At 33.5% G+C, this 19,923-nt stretch overlaps 1 protein-coding gene across 1 annotated transcript; it reads right to left on the bottom strand.

The window, feature by feature from the left end:
• Positions 1 to 4,789: 4,789 nt before the first annotated feature.
• LOC129911707 (nose resistant to fluoxetine protein 6-like) lies at positions 4,790 to 13,022 on the bottom strand. The gene is made up of 8 exons (XM_055989579.1): positions 12,716 to 13,022; positions 12,187 to 12,559; positions 12,057 to 12,130; positions 8,790 to 8,989; positions 7,919 to 8,034; positions 7,644 to 7,851; positions 7,385 to 7,578; positions 4,790 to 4,916 (listed from the first exon to the last, which is right to left on the bottom strand). The coding sequence occupies exons 1-7, from the start codon at positions 12,969 to 12,971 to the stop codon at positions 7,459 to 7,461; spliced, it is 1,347 nt and encodes a 448-aa protein (XP_055845554.1). The 5' UTR covers positions 12,972 to 13,022; the 3' UTR covers positions 4,790 to 4,916; positions 7,385 to 7,458.
• Between the last annotated feature and the right edge of the window lie 6,901 nt (positions 13,023 to 19,923).

The following is a 19,923-nucleotide window of genomic DNA, read 5'->3' as shown; positions in this document are numbered from 1 at the left end:
TTGTGCATTTTGTAATTTGCTTCAATCTCTATATTATTTAGTTCATCAAAATTGCAATTAGATCAGTGCCAATAATTTTTGAAAATAAAAAAATTATTAGCGTTAAAAGCTACAAAAAAGCTCCTTGTAAAATTTTCGCATCTCGTCAGATAGCCGAGTTATTGTCAAAAAACCAATTTTATCCTTTTTTCAAAATGGCGGAAAAAGCTCATAGGAAATCTTGGTCGAAAACTTCAAGTTAAGCTTTTTTAAGCATCCTCTACAACATATCCAAAATTTAGCTTTCTCGGTCATTTTGCATTTCTAAGCCGACATAATGACTGGCCTAGAACATCCCTTCAAAGTTTGAGCAAAATCTAAAATGAGGCAGCAATTCCGATTGAACGCTTTCATACGGAATGACAGTAAACGGTCCCTAAAAATTATTGTTGTAATCGGGAGCGTTGAAAATTTTTTTTTTTTAACTTTTTTATTTGACCTTTTAATAATGCAGCCCTATACTAGTTTTACAGATTCATCAACTTTCCCTCGATTCCGAGATTTTACCAACTTTATGCTTAATTTGACTTGACTAAAAATATTTCTCGCAAATATTACTGTCATTTAAAAACCTTTTTTTTTGTTTTTTTTTCTTCATTTTTTCTCAATATTTTCAAAAACAAATGTACCTATAGTTTTTTTACACTATCATATACACTAAATAAATGATTTTATGTTTTAATCTAAATACCTAACTATTGAAAAGAGGGTTATTTTTACAAACATAACAAAGTAATTTTTTAACCAGGTTTTGTTAAAATCCAACCATTTTTGAAATAACCTTGGTTGCGAACCGGTCCTTTTTCAATATTTGCCACTTGTGACACAGACGAGTATCAAATTATGCTCAATCCTAATAATCTGCTTCTAGAAATCACAGTTACTGGAACTTATCTGTTCTAGAACTAATAGATTTTTTTCCCATCACTAAAAAAGACATTTATATTTAACTTGGAAAAGCTTTTTTTTTTTTGCAAATCATTATCATTATTCGGAGATAAAATCGAAAACAATTGAGTAGATGACTAGACTAGAATATAGTCAGTCTATTATTTTAATGAAAAAATTCTATTTTATCAAACTTGGACTATGATCAAATCAAGCAATTTCTTTTGATTTTAGAAAAATAAAATTTTGAAGATTGATCTTCTGATCTGATTAAAAGCAAGGTTTTTCAGTTTTTTTTTTATCAAGAGAATTTAAGAAAAAAAGTTGAGGGGCTTCAAAAAAAAAGCTTTCCGAGGCGAGAATTCATTCTAATGAACCTAATTGTGAGAGGTTCAATGTATGCTGTGAAAATCTGTAGGTAATTTTGTGTATATTAAGTGCGAAAGAGAGAATATTGTTAATTTCCAAAATCAGAAGTGAGGTGAAGACTCCTAGAAATATCGATTCAGTTGATTTAGAGATGCATATTAAAATTTTATAAATTCTGAGAAAAATAAAGAAAGAAATTGTACAAATTTAATAATTATTCTTTGATGACTAAACTAAATTCAAATTTTAATTTGATAACAAAAGGAACACCTTTTGAACAATTTATTACATATATGCAGTGTAAAGGTGTTAATTCTTATCAAAACTTAAATTGCCACCTTTAGAATAAAAATCATCAATTTAGTGATTAGTTTTAAACGTTTAAAAAAATTGAAGATCATCGTTTCACGTGAGTCGTTCATGCACGCGTTTATCGTAGGTGGACGATGGCTGTTCATTGATTCAAAGGAAAAACACTGTTAGTTAAGTTGTTGTAGATAAGTTTGTTGGAGATATTAAGTTTCGAGATAAAGTAGGTACAACAGTTGAAAGCTGCTAGCCATTTGGGTGTTAGAAGTCAGTCTTGGTTTTGACGAAAGTGGCTTTCTTTAGAAGATACCTTGAAAATTGAATTTCAAAAACTCATTAAAAAGTTAATATCGATACCGGGCAGGAAACCGAATCACTACTCTGAAGCAGATATATGTACGTGGAAATGTTAAGATCCCCTCAAAATCCAGATAAGCATCGAATAAAAGGAAAAAGATTATAATGTTGATACCTAGATGATTGGATTTTAATCAGGTCAGTGTGATTGGGTTGGTGTCTTGGTGAAGAAGTTTTCCCCAAGATATAATCTCCAAACTAAAATCCCCAAGCCCAAAATCCCCATAGTAAACATTTCCAAGCCCAAATCTCTAAAAAATATGTTCAAGTTGTGAATCATGCAATTAAATCACTCGATTAAATCGCATGGTTCGTAGTTTTAATACAACCTTCGGAATTTGGTCTTATTCAAAACAAAAATGTATTAGTTTTTAAAATTGCGATTTTATTACACAATTTTTTAATAAATTTTTTATTTAGGTACTTAAAATACAAAAAATTAAATAGTATTAGTTTCAAATACAAAACATTAAAATGTTATCAAAAGTATTGAAATATAAGAAAATTTGAATTAAAAACTAATTCCATTGCACCTAAATTATAACATATTGGTTAAGAATTGAATATAAATACTCCTATTCTTTTTTTTTAATACGAGAAACCCAAATTGTATTCAAACTGTATTAAAAACGTACCTTGGCGAAACGCTTTGGAGTTGAGGTTACTTGAACTTGAACTTTAAAATTAAACTGAATTTAAAATAAAAAAATCTGAATTTACACTATTTTGAAGGCGCTTTGTATTTTTTTCGAAGGAAAACGTATGATCGATTCATTGGAGATTTTATCAATGGAGATTTTTCGGAAAAAAAACCGAACTCCAGATAACAATTTTACATGACATTGCGATGATGTAGATGTCAAAAAAGTGGGTCCGGCAACTGTCTGCAAGTACCTGCAGCTGCATCCTAAAGCTAATGGAGCGATTTTTCTTCAAACTTGGTAGTTAAAAATCATACCTTCTCGTTAACGACAAAGCAGATTTTGACCAAAATTTTTATACAGAAACTTTAAAAAAATCATTATATAAAATTTTTTTAAAGTTTCAAAAAACAAATTTTTGGATTAAAAAAAAAAAAAATTTCAGAATTTTTTTTTTTGAAAAATCAATTTTTTGAAAACAGGTTTCCTTTTTATGTGTTGAATTTCGTTTTTATGTGTTGAATAATATTATCACAAAAATGTCGATATCAACTTTTTTTTAAATGTTAGAAAATTTTTGTATACACATAAAAAATTATTTAAAAAAAAAAATGGCTCTAACGATTTTCGAAAAATTCTATTTAAAAATTCCTTTATATGCTAGTAATCAAATGGCACACTTAGTTTTGCGTAAAAGATCATTTAAAACGGTGTTTAATTAATTATAAAAACTACTTATTATGAAATTCCTTAAAAATATCAAATTTTCAATGATTTTGTTCATTTAAAAGCTTTAACATTAGAGTTACTTTTACCATAAGAGCAAAAACGTGCGAACGTGAGAAGAAGCTTTTGTTGATGGTTAAGAAGATCACATCACTGTCTGCGGAGGCCTCCTTGTAACGAAGTTGAAATGGCTAAGCAGAGATGCACTTTTTCATGAAAATGATACTTTTGGATGCCCAATTCCTCGCACGTGTAACCCTAAAAAAAATGTTTTTGTTTTAAGTGGCGGATGCTGGGATTCCAACTCAGACCTCTGGCGTGATTACTAATTGCGGCATGGGTCGCTTTTATACCGCCATTTCAATCAACAATCCCAGCAACAGCTTTTGCAGCTCTGATTCGAGACTCGACCTTTACGGAAAGTATCGAAAAGTTTCATATGCAAATTTCCTTTGTTAAAATACAAGTTAAATGGATTATCTGAAAAATTATTTGACAATTTATTTCCATAATAACTAAGTCCTTCTTAAAATTGGACTAGGAATACAACATTTTTATGAACAGATTGCTGAACCCGAGTCGTCGGGTAACTTTACGCTTTCATTTGTTTTTATTATTAAATTCGATAATGGGTAACCATCTCTGACATATTTACTTAAAAGATTTATAGTTCCCTTTTTATCACAGTGTTTGATTGTGTATTTTGACATTATTATAAATTCGTACTCGCTGGTTCCACAACAATATTAGGAATGGGTTCCTCAAGTGGCTCTTTGACATTATTATGAATATGTTCATCGATGACTGGCTCGACAACATGATTTGTAGTCGAAGGAACTTCCTGCGTGGGTGGGTGTGGGTGTGATTGCTCTTTTCTCACAGGCTTACCCCTGCTAAAAATGATCTTTTCCAACACTAAAACTGGTGACTCAAAGGCTAACGTGACATAAATTGATACCAGAAGTGTAATTCCAAATGCACCCCAAAAGAATACAAACTGTAAATAAATATTAAGTTCGTTTGTGTAAACTATAGAATTTTCTTATATACAACAAACCTGATTATATGTCGAATAATATAATTCCGTTCGTGTCATTCCATAATGCATTCTCATTATAGCCATATGCATCATATACAATGCATACGAAAGACGTCCCAATGGCTGCCAAAATGGATGTGATAAAAATGTATCAACAAATCCACCATAACCATAATGACAAGCAAATGTTATCCAAACATGCGTTAGAGCCCAAGAGACACGTTTTAAACTCTCATACATGGCAGCTTCAAAAACGGTGCCCTTTTGATTGGCTTGTAGCGAAAAAGCAGGTCCAAAAACTATAGCTGTCATTGTGAAGAAACTACCCACCCAGCAAGTGATTTGAATAGTCTAAGTGGAGGAGGGAGAAATAAAGTTGATTATAAACAAGTTTTGGACATTATATTCTTAGAAAACTTACTTTTGACAAATGGAATTGCGATTGTCGGTTTTTGTGCATAAAGTATCCAAAGGCGAATCCAATTAACCAAGGTGCGTATCTAGTGTGGGTTGCGATGTAAACCTTTTCCCATTCATGAGGATTAGCCCTACGATTAAAATATTTTATATTATTAAAAATGAAAAAAAAAAACTAAAAAATTGCTGAAAATGAGAAATGAAATTTTTCAAGACCTTCCGAGTTTTTGAAGTGATTTCAATGCATTTTTTTTCTAGAATATTAAAGGAAAAGTTAATAAGGAGTTAAATCAATTAATAATCATTTTTATCAAAAAACAAAATCGACTTTCATGGATCAAAACTGGGTTTTATTGTTTTTTCTTATAGTTCTTATGGCCAGAATTAAACGAAATTGAAATGGGACCACACTGCAGCCACCAGCTTTCTTAGCAAATATTTTACTTCCCTTACTTTGGCGGACACTTTATTGCGAAATAAAACAAAATCTTATTAATTGTAGCTAATTAAATGCTAATTTTTTGAGCAAACCAAAAGTATGTAGCTGGCATAGTTTTTGAATTATTGAATTTTCCGCTAAAATAATTCTGAAGTTAGCGGACAAAATCGGAAATGATTAAAAACAATGAATTTGGCTGACCTCCAAATTTGTAGCTTTTTAAATGCTTTTCAAATCCACAAACTTGGTTTTTGTAGCCTCAACAGTTTTTTCAATATTTAAAATTCCGCTAAAATAAGATTGGAGTTAGCCGACGACCGACACAATTTTGTAGCTCCATCTAATCGTTTTGTATTTCAACTTAAAGTTTCAGAAGTGCACTTCCAGTTTGATCAGGTCAGTGCATTGGAGACATTTTTAAAAAAATACTTTTTAAAATTTTTCTTTTGCCATTAATAATATTGTAGCTTTTGAAAACAAGATTTTTGATACAAACCCCTAAAAACGGATTCTTGTAAAGGAGTTAAATACAAGCATTTTTTACTATGGGAGGGGTGGTCTATCTCCCCCCGTTTAGGAGGGAGGGGCAATTTTTTAAAAAAATAACTCAAAATAAAAAAAAAAATTTAAAAACGACGGCAACACCTACAGTTATGAATAATACATTTTTCAAAAGCCAGAATATTACACTTTATATTAGTTTTTAAATCAAGTTATTTTAATCAATACTTTTTGAAATAATCGATTTCAAAGTCAAATTTTGGGCAAAAAAAGTTGAAAGTTAAACTTTCAAGGTCATATATATATATGATGTGCACCGCTGAGGGCTGCCAAACCAAGATTTTCTTACTTAGTATGCTAAAAGCTACCACTGTATGAATTTTCAGCCTTACAAGAGCTACCTTAGTCAAATGTGCCACTAGCTCTCCTACTATATTTGAAGACTCTCCAGAGAATTTTTTGGAATTATTTTTTTTGGACCAAAAATAACGGTACCTACCTGACATTAAAAAATTTCGGAAAAGTTTACTTTCTAAAAAAAGGCTTCTACGAGTTTGTTAATAAAAAAAAATCAAAAATCAGTTTTTTTATCACAGTCTATCTTTTAATTAAATATTAACGGTACCTCCTATTCAAATATGATTTTCTGCCAAACTACCAGACGGAGCCTTCAAAAACATTAAAACGTTAAAACAAATTATAAAAGGATGAAACCCATTGGAAACGGAGGTATAAAAACGATAAAAATGAAAGAAAAAATAAATTACGGGCGAGCCGAGTTCGGGAAGTACCTAATTGGGTTGAGTTTTTAATGGTGAAAAATGGTATATCTCGATTTCCCGCAAAACTATACCTAAGTCCTATGGAAAAAAGTTGTATCGCAACGTTGAAGGTAATAAAAAGATCTACAGCTTTTGTGTTGACAATTTTTTCACATAACCTCAACATTTAGGTGAGGTGTGAAAAATTAAAAAAATAGAGTTTTTGGTTTTTTATTTTTGTATTCAATTTCAACGATTTTTTATACAGAATCGTTTATGAAATTTAAATATGAATTTTGTTTTGAAAAATCAAATTTTCGAGAACGGAAGATTGAATAATTTTGAAATTATGGGTTTTATATGTTGATTAGTAACTTCTACATTTTATTTTACTACTTTTTTTTCCAAAAATTTATTTATTTAAATTGCATACTTGTTTTAGATCCAGTAGTGCATTTTATTTTTTTTTTAATCCATAAATGATTTTTTTGATATTTTTTTTAAATTTTAACATACCTACAAGTTACAAAAGTGTTTTGTACAAATTTGTTCATTGAAATCGGTTGTGTTATTAACGAGAAAGTCAGACATGAAGAAAACGGTTCTATGGCAAGTACCGTTAATAACAATCCAAAATGTTTTGTTTTTATTTCAAAAGTAAAGACTTTATTTGCCACATTACATGTGTATTTTTTAAATCAAATTTGTTAGAGCCGTTTTTGAGACAAGTAACTTTTCTATTTTTGGTCATTATGTCAATTTTGTCGTTAGCACGGACTGAACTAGTGCTGGATTATCTTAATAGCCGACGAAAAAGGAAACCGTCTCAAAGAAAAGTGAGTTTTACAGCTAAGTATAATGAAATATTGTAACTTAGAACTCAATTTCCAATACTCACCCCAAAATCATACCAGTCCATTCGTTCTTAAAATATATTCCCAAAATGCATCCAACAGATAACAAACACAACACTTACAAAACTGGTGCGAATTTCTTTCCCCATTTCCACATCGGAACCAATATCAATGGTGATAATGCATAAAGTTGAAAATCAATTGACAAATACCAAGCTTCGGCATAGCATGCTGAAAACTTAAAAAGCAAATAAAAAATGTCAAAATTAGTCAAAAGGATATAACAAAAATACCAAAACTTACAGTTGACGTATAATAGTTTTGAATGTACAGTAGATTTGGCCACCATTTGCCACTAGTACAGTCATTCATAGCCAAAAATACATCCTTTAGTGGCCCAGTGTAATCAATTCTGTTGACACTATAAGCCAATACAAGTCCAGCAGCTAGAACAGGTGTCAATCGGAAATACCGGTGCACAATGTTCATTATAGGGTTAATTTTTCCATTCCTGTACAATTGTAATTTAAGTTCGAAATAAAAATGTTCGAAAATTAAGGACTGACAACACAACTTACGTTTTATCCAATTCTTTGAATCCCATCCAAGCCACCAAAATACCTCCTATGACAAAGAACGTATCCACTGATATGCTGGCATTGTAAATTGGCATGAATTCCCAACTGTAGAACCACTGAAAAATAAATCCCCTTAGTGTAGAAAGACTGTTTAGCAATTTGAAGGGATCGGGTCAAAATTCTATCTTCAAAATTCTGCTTTTCAAAATTCTGCCTTTTTAGCGAAAATTCTGCTTTTTTTCTATTCTGTTTTTCAAAATTCTGCTTTTTAAATTCTGCTTTTCAAAATTCTGCCAGTGTTATAATTGAACAAAAAAATTCTGCCAATTCTGTATTTTTTTTATAGCATATGCAATGGCTAAAGAAAAATACACCTCATTAATGTAATTCAACATTGGTACTTTCCTAATTTTTTTTATTTAAGTGTCGCAAATATTTTTTGAATTCCATATACTGACTTTCTTTCAAATAAAATATGTAAACTAATTGGAACCGATGTTGTTTGATACAAAATATTCCTTTTCTTATTCAAATTTTTGAACATTCATCTTTATTTTAATTATTTTCGGAAATGTTTTATATTAAACCTTTTCTTAAAATTTTCAAATTTATTCATTCATAAAACAAAAATTACCTAATACGCATTTAAAAAATGACAAAAGCGCGCTTTTTAACATTTTCCAAACCCTTTTTTAATTTTTTGCAGAATTTTGAAAAGCAGAATTATGAAAAGCAGAATTTTTAAAAACAGAATTTTGAAAAACAGAATTTTGAAAGCAGAATTTTGTAAAGCAGAATTTTGAAAGCAGAATTTTGATAAAAGAATTTTGACCCCGGCAGAATTTTGACCCCAACCCCAATTTGAACTTACAGCAGAAAGATCCATGGTGTTTAAAACTGGACCTCCAAAAATGTTTGTGTAGGAGTGATGATTCATAATCCAAATAGTCGATAAGACCCTAAGTCCAGTAAGACAGTCAATACTGTTGCGGGATCTTTTGGTACTAATTGCAAATAGTCTCTTTCCATTTGTAAAAACGGAAAAGGCTAATAGGACAGTGTTCGGTTTTTCTGGAAAAAATAAATTGCTGATAAAATTAATAAACGCAAATAATCTAATTATAAAACTTCCTAGTCATGGTACTTCTAAAGAATAGTAATCCAGCAAAAATAATTTGTATCTTGTAAATAATCTTAAAGGCTTTAAAAGCTGTAAGGGCCTAGCTTTGTTTTGAAAACAATACTTTAAAATCCACTAGAAAGTGGATTATAATAAATAAATCATCAAAATAAATATACGATTTCTGATTAATGAAATGCCAAGGTTGTTGTTTTTTTTTTTTGAGACCAACAATAAATTGTATCTCAAGTATATCAAGTATATCATCAGATAAAATTTACACTTCAGGGTGTTCATAGTCATAAGAATAGGTAAACATAGGTACCAGTAATAGTAAGTAAATGTTAATGAACGATTCTTTCTGCTATCAGACAAAGTAGACATTTGATAAAGATAAGGCAAGGTTACGAGATTTTTTTTTTAACTATGTACTAAAATTGGCTTGATAAAGTTATCAGTTTATTGGTTCCTATTTTAATCAATGTATACTGGTAAGACTAGTAGTTATTGATTAAAAGAGAAAATTAATTAAGAGAAAGTTTGTAAATTTTGTTGAAAAGAGAACAATGGCGTAGGGAAACGATTTTAGTAGGGGTTATTCCAAACACGACCACATAACATCGTACCTAATTGTACAATACCTACCTACTTATGAAATGACTTTGCTTTAAGTAAAAATAGGTGTATCTACAAATTTTTAATTAATTATTTTTAATTTTTTTTTAATTCCCGAGTAAAAATGAAATGAAATTTTGACCGCCGCACCACCGCTGCACCACGTCCGCACCATGATTAAACATTTCTAAACCGCCGCATCACCGGTGCACTACGTCCGCACCATTTAAAAAATTCTAAACCACCGCACCACCACTGCACCATGTCCGCACCATTTCATTTTGAAAAAAAAAATGAAAAAATATGAAAATAATTTGCTTCAGCATGCCCACACCATTTCATTTTTATTTTTTTTTTATTTTTCAATAATTCAAAATTATGTATCAGGTGCAGCGAATTTTTCATACAAAAAGAAATGGTGCGGACGTGGTGCAGTCGTGGTGTGGCCGCAGGCGGTGGTGCGCCGAAATTTTCCGCCAAATGGCGGTGATGCAGCTGCGGTGCGGCGGTAAAATTTTGTTCTTTAAAATTCAATTTCTTTTTTCACTCGGGTTTGTTGAAATTAAAGTAAGTCTCCTTAAGACTTACATAAAAACACTAAAGAAAATGATTACTTCTTAAGTTTAATTAAGTATTTTTAAAGACTGCTTAAAGAATTCTATTATACAAGAAACTTCATACATAATATACAACCGTTTCAAGCAGAATGGTAAACAAAAATTAAAATCAATTTTTTTGAGCTAGTGCAAATAAGAGTGATTTTGCTTAGTGCCGATCATTGCTAAACATGAGGGACAACTTAATAAACAAAACTCAGTATTACACGAGCTGACAAAGTGTTAGCAAAAAGATTTCCACATTTCTGAGAACAAGAACCATCCCAATCCGACTTCAACTAGCCTTGTAAATGCGCTTGCATGCCAAATGCGGTTCTCGAGATATTTCTTAGATTTAAAAAGTCGTAACAGATATTCAGACGATTGCAACACGCAAGACTTGTTTTTTTTTTTTAAGTGAAACCTTCTTAAGAAAACAGTAAAAATTAATTGATTATATCACGGTTTTAATAGATAGATGAATAAAATTTATTGTAGATAGGTTATAAACAGGACTATATTCGTACGAAATTTCAACTAATTTCATATTCACAATCCTGAGATAACGCTAAAAAGATGTTCCTTTTTTAAACACCTTAATATATCTTTTGTCTTAGATGCTGATAATATTACCTTTCATTTGATATATCACACATAACAGTACGTACTCTACAAGTTACACAATCTTAAATTGAAAAACTTGAAAAATACCTCAAAACACGTTGGGAGATTTGTTACCGGGTATCTATAGGAAGTATCGTAATCTCAGCTTGAAATTTCGACATGGTTTGCTTTAACAAATTGTAACTTTTAGATGTTATATAAGTATGATTGAAACATCAAATTTAAGCTTAAATAATGAGCTTTCAGCTGATACAAAATGTATTATAGGTTGTCATATAAAGTAATCGACTTTAAGGTGATGGAAGACAAAAAAAATTGATTTTCTTGCTTTTTTGGATGAAATTGATTGTCTTCAAAAAATCCTGGCACTTTTTGTAAATGTTGGACATACATAATCGAAGAAGAAGATCGAATTTAAAGCTTAGATAATAAAACCTTTCATATGATATAAAATTTAGTACCTATAGGTTGTCATATAAAAAAATGGATTTAAAGGTGAAGATGATTTTTTTAATGTTTCACTTCACACATGATTTTTTTCTATATTTGAACCTAAAAAGTTAAATATTTCGAATCTGAAAATATCCTTAACGGTGTGTCAGTAAACTGTATTGAATTTTTATTTTTTGTAAGAAAATTGAATTTACCAGTTTTCGTCATTACTTGCGGACAACAAAGTACAGTAAAATTTTTGAAACAGGATCGTATTAAAGAAAAAATAGTCTTAAAATATAAATATAACATTTTCGCGTTGAAGTTCTTAGAACTCACCGAAACTGTCCAATTTGAAATGCGAAACGAACAAATTAAATAGGTATTTGTATTGAAAAATGTCAAACATTATTTTATCGACCTACATATATGAGTAATATGGGGGGTTCATTAGTTTTGAATCAAGTTCCTAAGTGGAAAAACTGTTTCGAAATAGTAAAAAAAATCCTCTGACTCTTTCAGATTTTTAATTTTGACACTAGATGGCGCCCCAAGTTTTTTCTCATTTGAAATAAGTATGCGTTGACTTATGAGGCCATTTTTTTAAATATAGCCTTAAATCAAAACTGACTAAACCCCTGGTACTAGAAAAATGGTTTAAAACTTTTTGAAAACGTTGTTTAATGTAGATAATAACCTCATCAAAAATTTTTGATTGAATTTATAGAAGAATATTGCAAAAATTACTTACTTTGATAGTAATCCACATAAAGCTCATAAGCTGAGCTTAAAATCATCAATCCTGTCAGTACTCCCAAAACTGATCTAAAAACATTAAAAAATGAACTTGCATAATCATTTTCAACAATCTCATAACTTACAATCCAGCGATTTCATCACCCGTTAATGGTGTATTCTTTCCATCTGTGCAATGTCCAACAGAAATTTTCGAAAGAGCTCCACCATAACTAGTTTTAGTTGATTCTTTGAATATTGACGTCAGTAATTCTGGACTACAAGTGGCTGGTACGCATATTCCAACATTTATTACTTCACCAAAATTCCAAAAAGACACAGTACTTTCTCCTGGGATTTCTTTTTTGATAGGCAAACTGGCAAAACAATATTGTTGTTTTATGTCACCAGCAAGATCTTTCAATGATATAGAAAACTTTACACATTGATCATAGTTGCCTAAATCATATTCATTGCCAGTTGAAATGCCAGCCGGAACATTACCCCATGAATCGAAAACTGTAAATAAATTTAGCATTGATTTTATTTCGGTATACTTTTATACAAGATTATAATATCCTCAGTGTTTTTGGTCTCAAGATATTTTATTTTTTCAAGAGTTCAGGGGGTCTCAATTTTTATATTAAATTCAAAGATGTCCCAAATCACACTTACAAGGAGCAACTTCATGGCTAGGATAACGTTTTATTATTTCACGTAAACTAAACAGACATTTTTGGGAATCATATTCTCCATAATTCACGAGGAAAAAATTCGGTTCGTAAACCTTATTCGGATTTTGTCGGATTTCTTCAAGAAATAATTCACTAAGGACATCACTTGGCACAGTTACATTATTCACAAACGATAGTGAATTAATTCCGCTTGTAACCGCAGTTAAAACTAGGAAAATTGTAATATACATTTTCATTAAGTGAAGCCCTTTTCGCGAATGATAAACTTCAAATAGTCAGACTTCCTGCATAAATGAGCCTTTTATACTATTGCTCTAAAGTGCAACAAAAAAACTTAAGTATGCATTGAATATTGATATTTATTAGTGGAAGAATCAGATAAACTTTATGCATGTAATAAGATATCTCAATTCGATAGTATTTTATCTGTAGTACTTTTGTGTTATTTAAAACAAATAAAGTCAAGGAGTTTTTAAGAGTTCGTTGAGTTGAGACTAAACGTGATCAGTAGATTAGATAACAATAATTTGTATTCTTATTTAATTCATTGGAAACACATGGACACGTTCAAGTACCGAAAATCCATATTTTTCAACTTTATACTTTGATTTACTTTTTTTCATATATTTTGTTAAAGATAAGCTCAAGTGATTTGAAAAAAAATTTTAGGGGCTTTCTTACCAAAATGGTTTTCAAGTGGATTACCTTTTATGACTTTTTTGTGTTTCATACAAACTTATGAGCTTACCCATCCATGGGGGTAAGCCTTGTCGTGGCGGATGGGCTTACGGTGACTACTACTATGAAGCTAAGAGCTATGCGATCGCGAAACTTGTTTTCGCAGAAGGGCCTCCCAGGGTCGACAGGTCGAAGCGGAGTAGGCTGTTGCTACTAATTACCCCCCCAACGAAGGAGTGTTCCCACCAAGGCACTCCCAACAATTGACGGTAGCGGAAGAATTCATTTACAGAATCAAAGGTAGCGTCACCAGTTCCAGTTAGGCCGAACTACTTGGTGAACCCCTTATATGAGCTACTCCGACATATTCAGAGCACAGGTCTATAAGGAGCAAATCACATCTAGGCAAAATAACATCAAGGTGAGCCTAGCGACACACACCAACATCTAAGAGCTTTCCATTAAGCGTGCATGCAATTCCTTGGGTTAGGCGACTGGAGATCACCGGCGTAGTAAAAGACGATCACATTACAAAAACAGGAGCATGCCAGTGTCGACAATTTGCGAAAAACGTTTCGCGAAATTTTCCGAAAAATTTCGAGCATTATGGAAGTACTTGCTAACACGAACAGCACTACCCCGCCAGGCAGTACGGATTCCGGGGGCTAGCAAAGTAATGCACGAGGTTAGAAGAAAATTGAGAGTCGCGAGTTGGAACGTGGGTAGTATGAACGGCCGAAGCTGTGAATTAGAAGAGATGATGAAGAGGAGGCGAGTGGACATCTTGTGCGTCCAAGAAACCAAGTGGCGAAACACTGGAAACAGAGCCCGTTTCTTAGACGTCAAGACAAAACAATACAAGATGTTCTACTACGGAACAGAGCAAGGTAGAAACGGAATCGGTGTCATCCTTGCGGAAAAGTTTCTTGGAAGCGTTTTGGCCATTTCGAAGTCCAGTGACCGATTGATGTCTCTTAAACTGGTGATGGAAGGAAAGGTGTGGAATATAGTCAGTGCATATGCTCCCCAAATTGGATGTGAGCAGGTGGAAAAAGATGCATTCTGGCTAGACTTCCACAACCTCATTAAAGACATCCCAAAGGAAGAGCTTTTGTTTGTGGGTGGAGATTTAAATGGACATGTAGGGAACGGCAACGAAGACTATGAGGACTGCCATGGTGGCCTTGGATTCGGAGCTAGAAACCCTCCTGGCGAAGAAATTCTAAGCATGTGCAGGTCACATGGTCTTATAGTGTTGAATACCATGTTCATTAAACAAAGCCGACACCTTATCACTTATAGCAGCGGTGGAAATGAAACACAGATCGACTACCATCTGGTATCTAGTTTCATGAAGCCGCTAGTGAAAGACTGCAAAGTGATATTAGGAGAAGCGATCGCCCAGCAACACCGTCTCCTACTGACAGAATTTTTTATGGAGACGAAGGCGGCAAACAAACAAAGAGAGGCTACCGGAGGTATCAAGTGGTACAACCTGGAGAAGGAAAAAGGCGATGCATTCATCTCTGTTATGAGAAATTATCTGTGCGAGACCACCAGCAGATTACAAAACGAAGAGTGCAGAGTACAAAATATGTGGGACTCTCTGCAAAGAACTTGCTTGGTGAAGGCGAGGTCACTGCTAGGAACATCTAAAGGAAACTACCAACGGGAAAAAGAAACATGGTGGTGGAGCGATGAAGTCAAAGCAGTGATATCAAGAAAAAAGACCGCTTTCCAAGCTTGGTCCAAATGCCCCTCTCATAATAGAGATGAAAAAGCACGACTCGAAGTGGACTACAAGCGCTACAAGAAGGAAGCAAAGAAGAAATGCGCCCAGCATAAGGCAGAGAGTACGGAAAGCATGTATCGCGAGCTTGGGGAAATATCTGATCCAGCTGCTGATGCAAACCAGGCTCTCCAGGAACTGCGACATGCCAAGATGAACAAGGGTGCAGCTATCTTCAAAATTGCCGCTCAAAGGAGAATTAATGCTCAGGAAATACGTTCACCAAAGTTCATTAACGATGCTCAAGGCCTACTACTTGTGAATGACGACAAAATTCTCCACAGGTGGCGACAGTATTGTGACGAACTCCTAAATGAGCAATTTCCCAGGATTTACTTTCCAACAGCCGAACCTAATTAAGAAGAAGTACCCGACCTTACAGTCGAAGAAGTTAGCGTGGCGGTGAAAAACTCCAAGAAAGGAAAGGCGATTGGTCCAGACGAAATACCCTCTGAGTTCTGGAAGAAGATGGGAGACATTGGGTGTAAATGGCTCACGATTCTCATCTCCAAACTCATTTGCGGTGACCAAATGCCAAATCAGTGGAGAGAAAGTTTCCTTCTCCCAATCTACAAAGGAAAGGGGGACACACGAAACTGTGATAACTACCGATCGATTAAGCTGATGTCACACACCACGAAGATCGTTGAGCGGATTTTGGACGGCCGACTACGAAAAATAATACGGCTGTCTGATGACCAGTGCGGGTTTGTCTCGGGTAAATCAACCACAGATGCCATACAGAGTTTAAGAATCCGAATGGAAAAACACCGTGATTCCTCGAAGGATTTGCATATTGTGCTGGTTGATTTCGAAAAGGCATTCGATAGACAACCACGAGATCTGATATGGGTGTCCCTGAGACAGCGAGGGGTTCCGGAAATCTACGTGCGGATGATCAAGGACATGTACGAGGAAGTAAAAACGAAGGTAAAATGCCCCGCAGGAGTCACCGAAGAGTTCCCAATTAAAGTCGGTGTGCACCAGGGAAGCGTCCTGAGTCCTTTGCTCTTTATTACCGTCCTTGACTTTCTGCTTGAAGAAAAAGTGACGGATCCGAAAGTGAGTCAGTTATTCTTTGCTGATGATGGCGCCATCGTAAGTGAAGATCCAACATCCCTGCAACGAGCACTTGATGTATGGGTGGATGTTCTGGAGGGAAGTGGGTACCGGATAAGCGCGAAAAAGACAGAATATCTCTGCTGTCCATTTTCTGACCCAGACGTCCCTATTCCGGACATTTACCTGAATGGCACAATACTTCCCAAGTGCGAAAAGTTCAAATACCTTGGATCTATGATCAACAACCAAGCTTCTTGTGATGACGACATCAACCACCGAATAAGTGTAGGGTGGATGAAGTGGCGCGAAAACTCTGCCATCTTCTGTGACCGAAAAATGCCCCCTAAACTAAAAGGAAAGCTCTATACTGCAGTTGTTCGCCCAGCACTTACATACGGTTCACAATGTTGGACAATGTACAAAACGTATGAGAGTAAACTGACAGCAGCAGAGATGAAGATGCTTCGTATGACAGCAGGAGTAACAAAGCTTGATCGAATAAGAAGCAAGAAAATCCGAGGAAGTCTTCACGTCAAAAATACCGTCTTGGATAAAATACAGCATGACCGTTTAAGCTGGTACTGTCATGTACAAAGAAGAAACCCTGAGAACCCAGTTCAAAAGGCGATCGCATACGACGTTCCAACGCAATCGCGAAGAAGAGGCAGGCCTAAGAACTCATGGAGAAGACAAATGCAACGACAACTGCATTCAGTTGGCCTTAGACATGGAACAATTCAAAATCGAGAAGCCTGCCGACGTTTCCTGAGGTCAACCCGGCGAACCCCACATGCGGAGCCGTAGTGTGAAGCAGTAGAGTGGGAGAGTTGTGACCCCATCCGAGATCATGACTATCGTCGATAATGGAGAAGAAGAAGACAAACTTATGAGCTTAGATTGCAGGAATATGAGTTTCATTGATTAATAGAGATCATTTTTAAAGAAAACTACCTCAGAGCTGGGAAAGCGACGACATTGAATTCATAAACTTATTGTGCAGTTTTTAAACAAAAACTGCGCTAATTATGACAAAGCAATAATGAACTAGAAGATAGCGTTGTTGAGATATTTTTAGGGCCATAAAATAAGATTATAAAATATCACAGTTTCCTATCATAAAACTCTCTCTAGTATTTATTATTCAAAATAAATAAATAACGTTCTGTGATACTGTGATCGCAAACGTGATGAAAAGATAAGATAAACAAATTTGTATTTGAGTTTCATTCATAAGTACTATTTAACCATGTTATGAAATTGGAAATTGATCTTAACCATTATTTTAAGTTAGGTACACTAAAAAAAATATTATTGAAAAAAATACGAAAGCTATCGAGAACTATTTCAATCGGCGTTAAAATTCCGATGTGTTATTAAAAAAAAATTAATATTAACAAAAAAATTAAAAATAAAATATTGGGAACTTTACTGTGCAAAATTCTGAGAGTCCAAAACCCTCGAAAAAAAACCCGAAGGCCTTAAATTCCAAAAATTAAAAAAACCTGAAAATTCAAAATCCAGAGAATCCAAAATTGCAAGAGTTTAAAATCCCGAAAACCCGAAATACCATAAAACATTTTATCCCTAAAGCCAAAAATCTCTAGAATCTAGAACCCTGAGAATCCAAATCTCAAAAATTTTAAAAATCCCGAAAACCTAAAATTCCGAAAACTCAAAATCTCAAAAACATAAAATGCCGACATTCCGAAATCGAAATCTTGTACAATTTTTCTTGTCGGGATTTTCAGTTTTTGGGATTTTTGTTTTTTTTTGATTTTAGGTTTTATTACAAAATTCAAAAGTTAACAAAATCCAAAAGCCCGAGAAACCAAAATCACGAATCCAAAATTCCAGGATCCCGAGAATCTAAAATCCCGAAACCTTATCACGGGAATCCAAAATACCAAAAAACAAAAATCCTGAGAGTCAAAAATAACGAGAATCTTAAATCATCCCGGGATAGCCCGTTCCGATCGGAACTTACATTTCTTTCAAGGTATCCACTTCTGAACAAAAAATAAAGTATGCAATCGCATTCATTTGACACATGTGTCAGCGTGATTTATTCAATAAAAAAAATCCTTGTGAAGCTTAAGTCTTCTTAATTTCAACCAACCTCTCTTGCTGAGGCTTTGTCGCTGTTTTTACTTGCGATATAGGTACCTACTATATATGAAGTTATGCATTCGTACAAAAAAAAAAAGTTGAGATAACATTTTTCCATGACATTACGATGGTAGACAATGCCAAAAAAGTGGGTCCCGGAAGTCCGTCTGTCTGTCTGTCTGTCTGTCTGTCTGTCTGTCAGTCTGTCAGTCTGTCAGTCTGTCAGTCTGTCAGTCTGTCAGTCTGTCAGTCTGTCAGTCTGTCAGTCTGTCAGTCTGTCAGTCTGTCAGTCTGTCAGTCTGTCAGTCTGTCAGTCTGTCAGTCTGTCAGTCTGTCAGTCTGTCAGTCTGTCAGTCTGTCAGTCTGTCAGTCTGTCAGTCTGTCAGTCTGTCAGTCTGTCAGTCTGTCAGTCTGTCAGTCTGTCAGTCTGTCAGTCTGTCAGTCTGTCAGTCTGTCAGTCTGTCAGTCTGTCAGTCTGTCAGTCTGTCAGTCTGTCAGTCTGTCAGTCTGTCAGTCTGTCAGTCTGTCAGTCTGTCAGTCTGTCAGTCTGTCAGTCTGTCAGTCTGTCAGTCTGTCAGTCTGTCAGTCTGTCAGTCTGTCAGTCTGTCAGTCTGTCAGTCTGTCAGTCTGTCAGTCTGTCAGTCTGTCAGTCTGTCAGTCTGTCAGTCTGTAAGGAGCTACAGCCTAAACGGATGGACCGATTAATGTCAAACTTGGTATGTAGCGTTATTTGGCGACTCTCCAGAGGGGTTTTTGGAATTAATTTTTTTGGACCAAAAATAACGGTACTTGTCATATACCAATTTTAGTAAAATTGAAATATCTCGAAAACTGCTCTAACGATTTTGTTTAAAAAATTCAAGTGTTAGTTTAAAGTTAAAGTCTATCTTTTAATGAAAAACATTTTTTATGAAAATCATTATTAACGGTACCTGCCATAGAACCTTTTTTTTTAAATCCGATTATCTCCAAAACCGCTTATTCGATTTCAACGAAACTTTTTGTGAAGAAGCATTTATATATAAATATATATAAATTTAAATATAAGCCAAAAATAAAATTTTGAAAAAAATAATTTTTGGATTTTTAAAAAAATTTTGAATTTTTTTTTTTTGAAAAATCAAATTTTCGAAAACGGGACATATAATTTTTTTGAAATTTTGTTTTTAGATGTTGATTAGTGATTTCTACAAAATGGCATACCAATTTTATTTTTAAACTTTTTTTCCAAAAAATTATTTATAAAAAATTAGTTTTTTAAAAAACGGCTCTAACGATTTTGAAAATTTTTTTTCTAAAAATGCATGTTAATATATCAATCAAAACTGCATACTTGTTTTGGAGGGCAATTTAATTTCAGATTTTATTTTATTTTTTTTTAAAAACGAATTTTATTTTTTTTCCAAATTTCTATATAAAAAGTCTTAAAAATTTAAGCAACTTTAACTCTAAGAGCAAGTTCGTGCGACCCCAGTCGTGCATTTTATTTTTATTAATCTACACTAAAAAATTAAAATTATTTTAACATTTTTATATTGTTTTTTTTTTTTTCT

Source organism: Episyrphus balteatus, chromosome 2 (genome assembly GCF_945859705.1).
Source record: "Episyrphus balteatus chromosome 2, idEpiBalt1.1, whole genome shotgun sequence".
NCBI classification, from domain to species: Eukaryota; Metazoa; Arthropoda; class Insecta; order Diptera; family Syrphidae; genus Episyrphus; species Episyrphus balteatus.
This window is presented reverse-complemented; position numbering and strand designations above follow the sequence as displayed.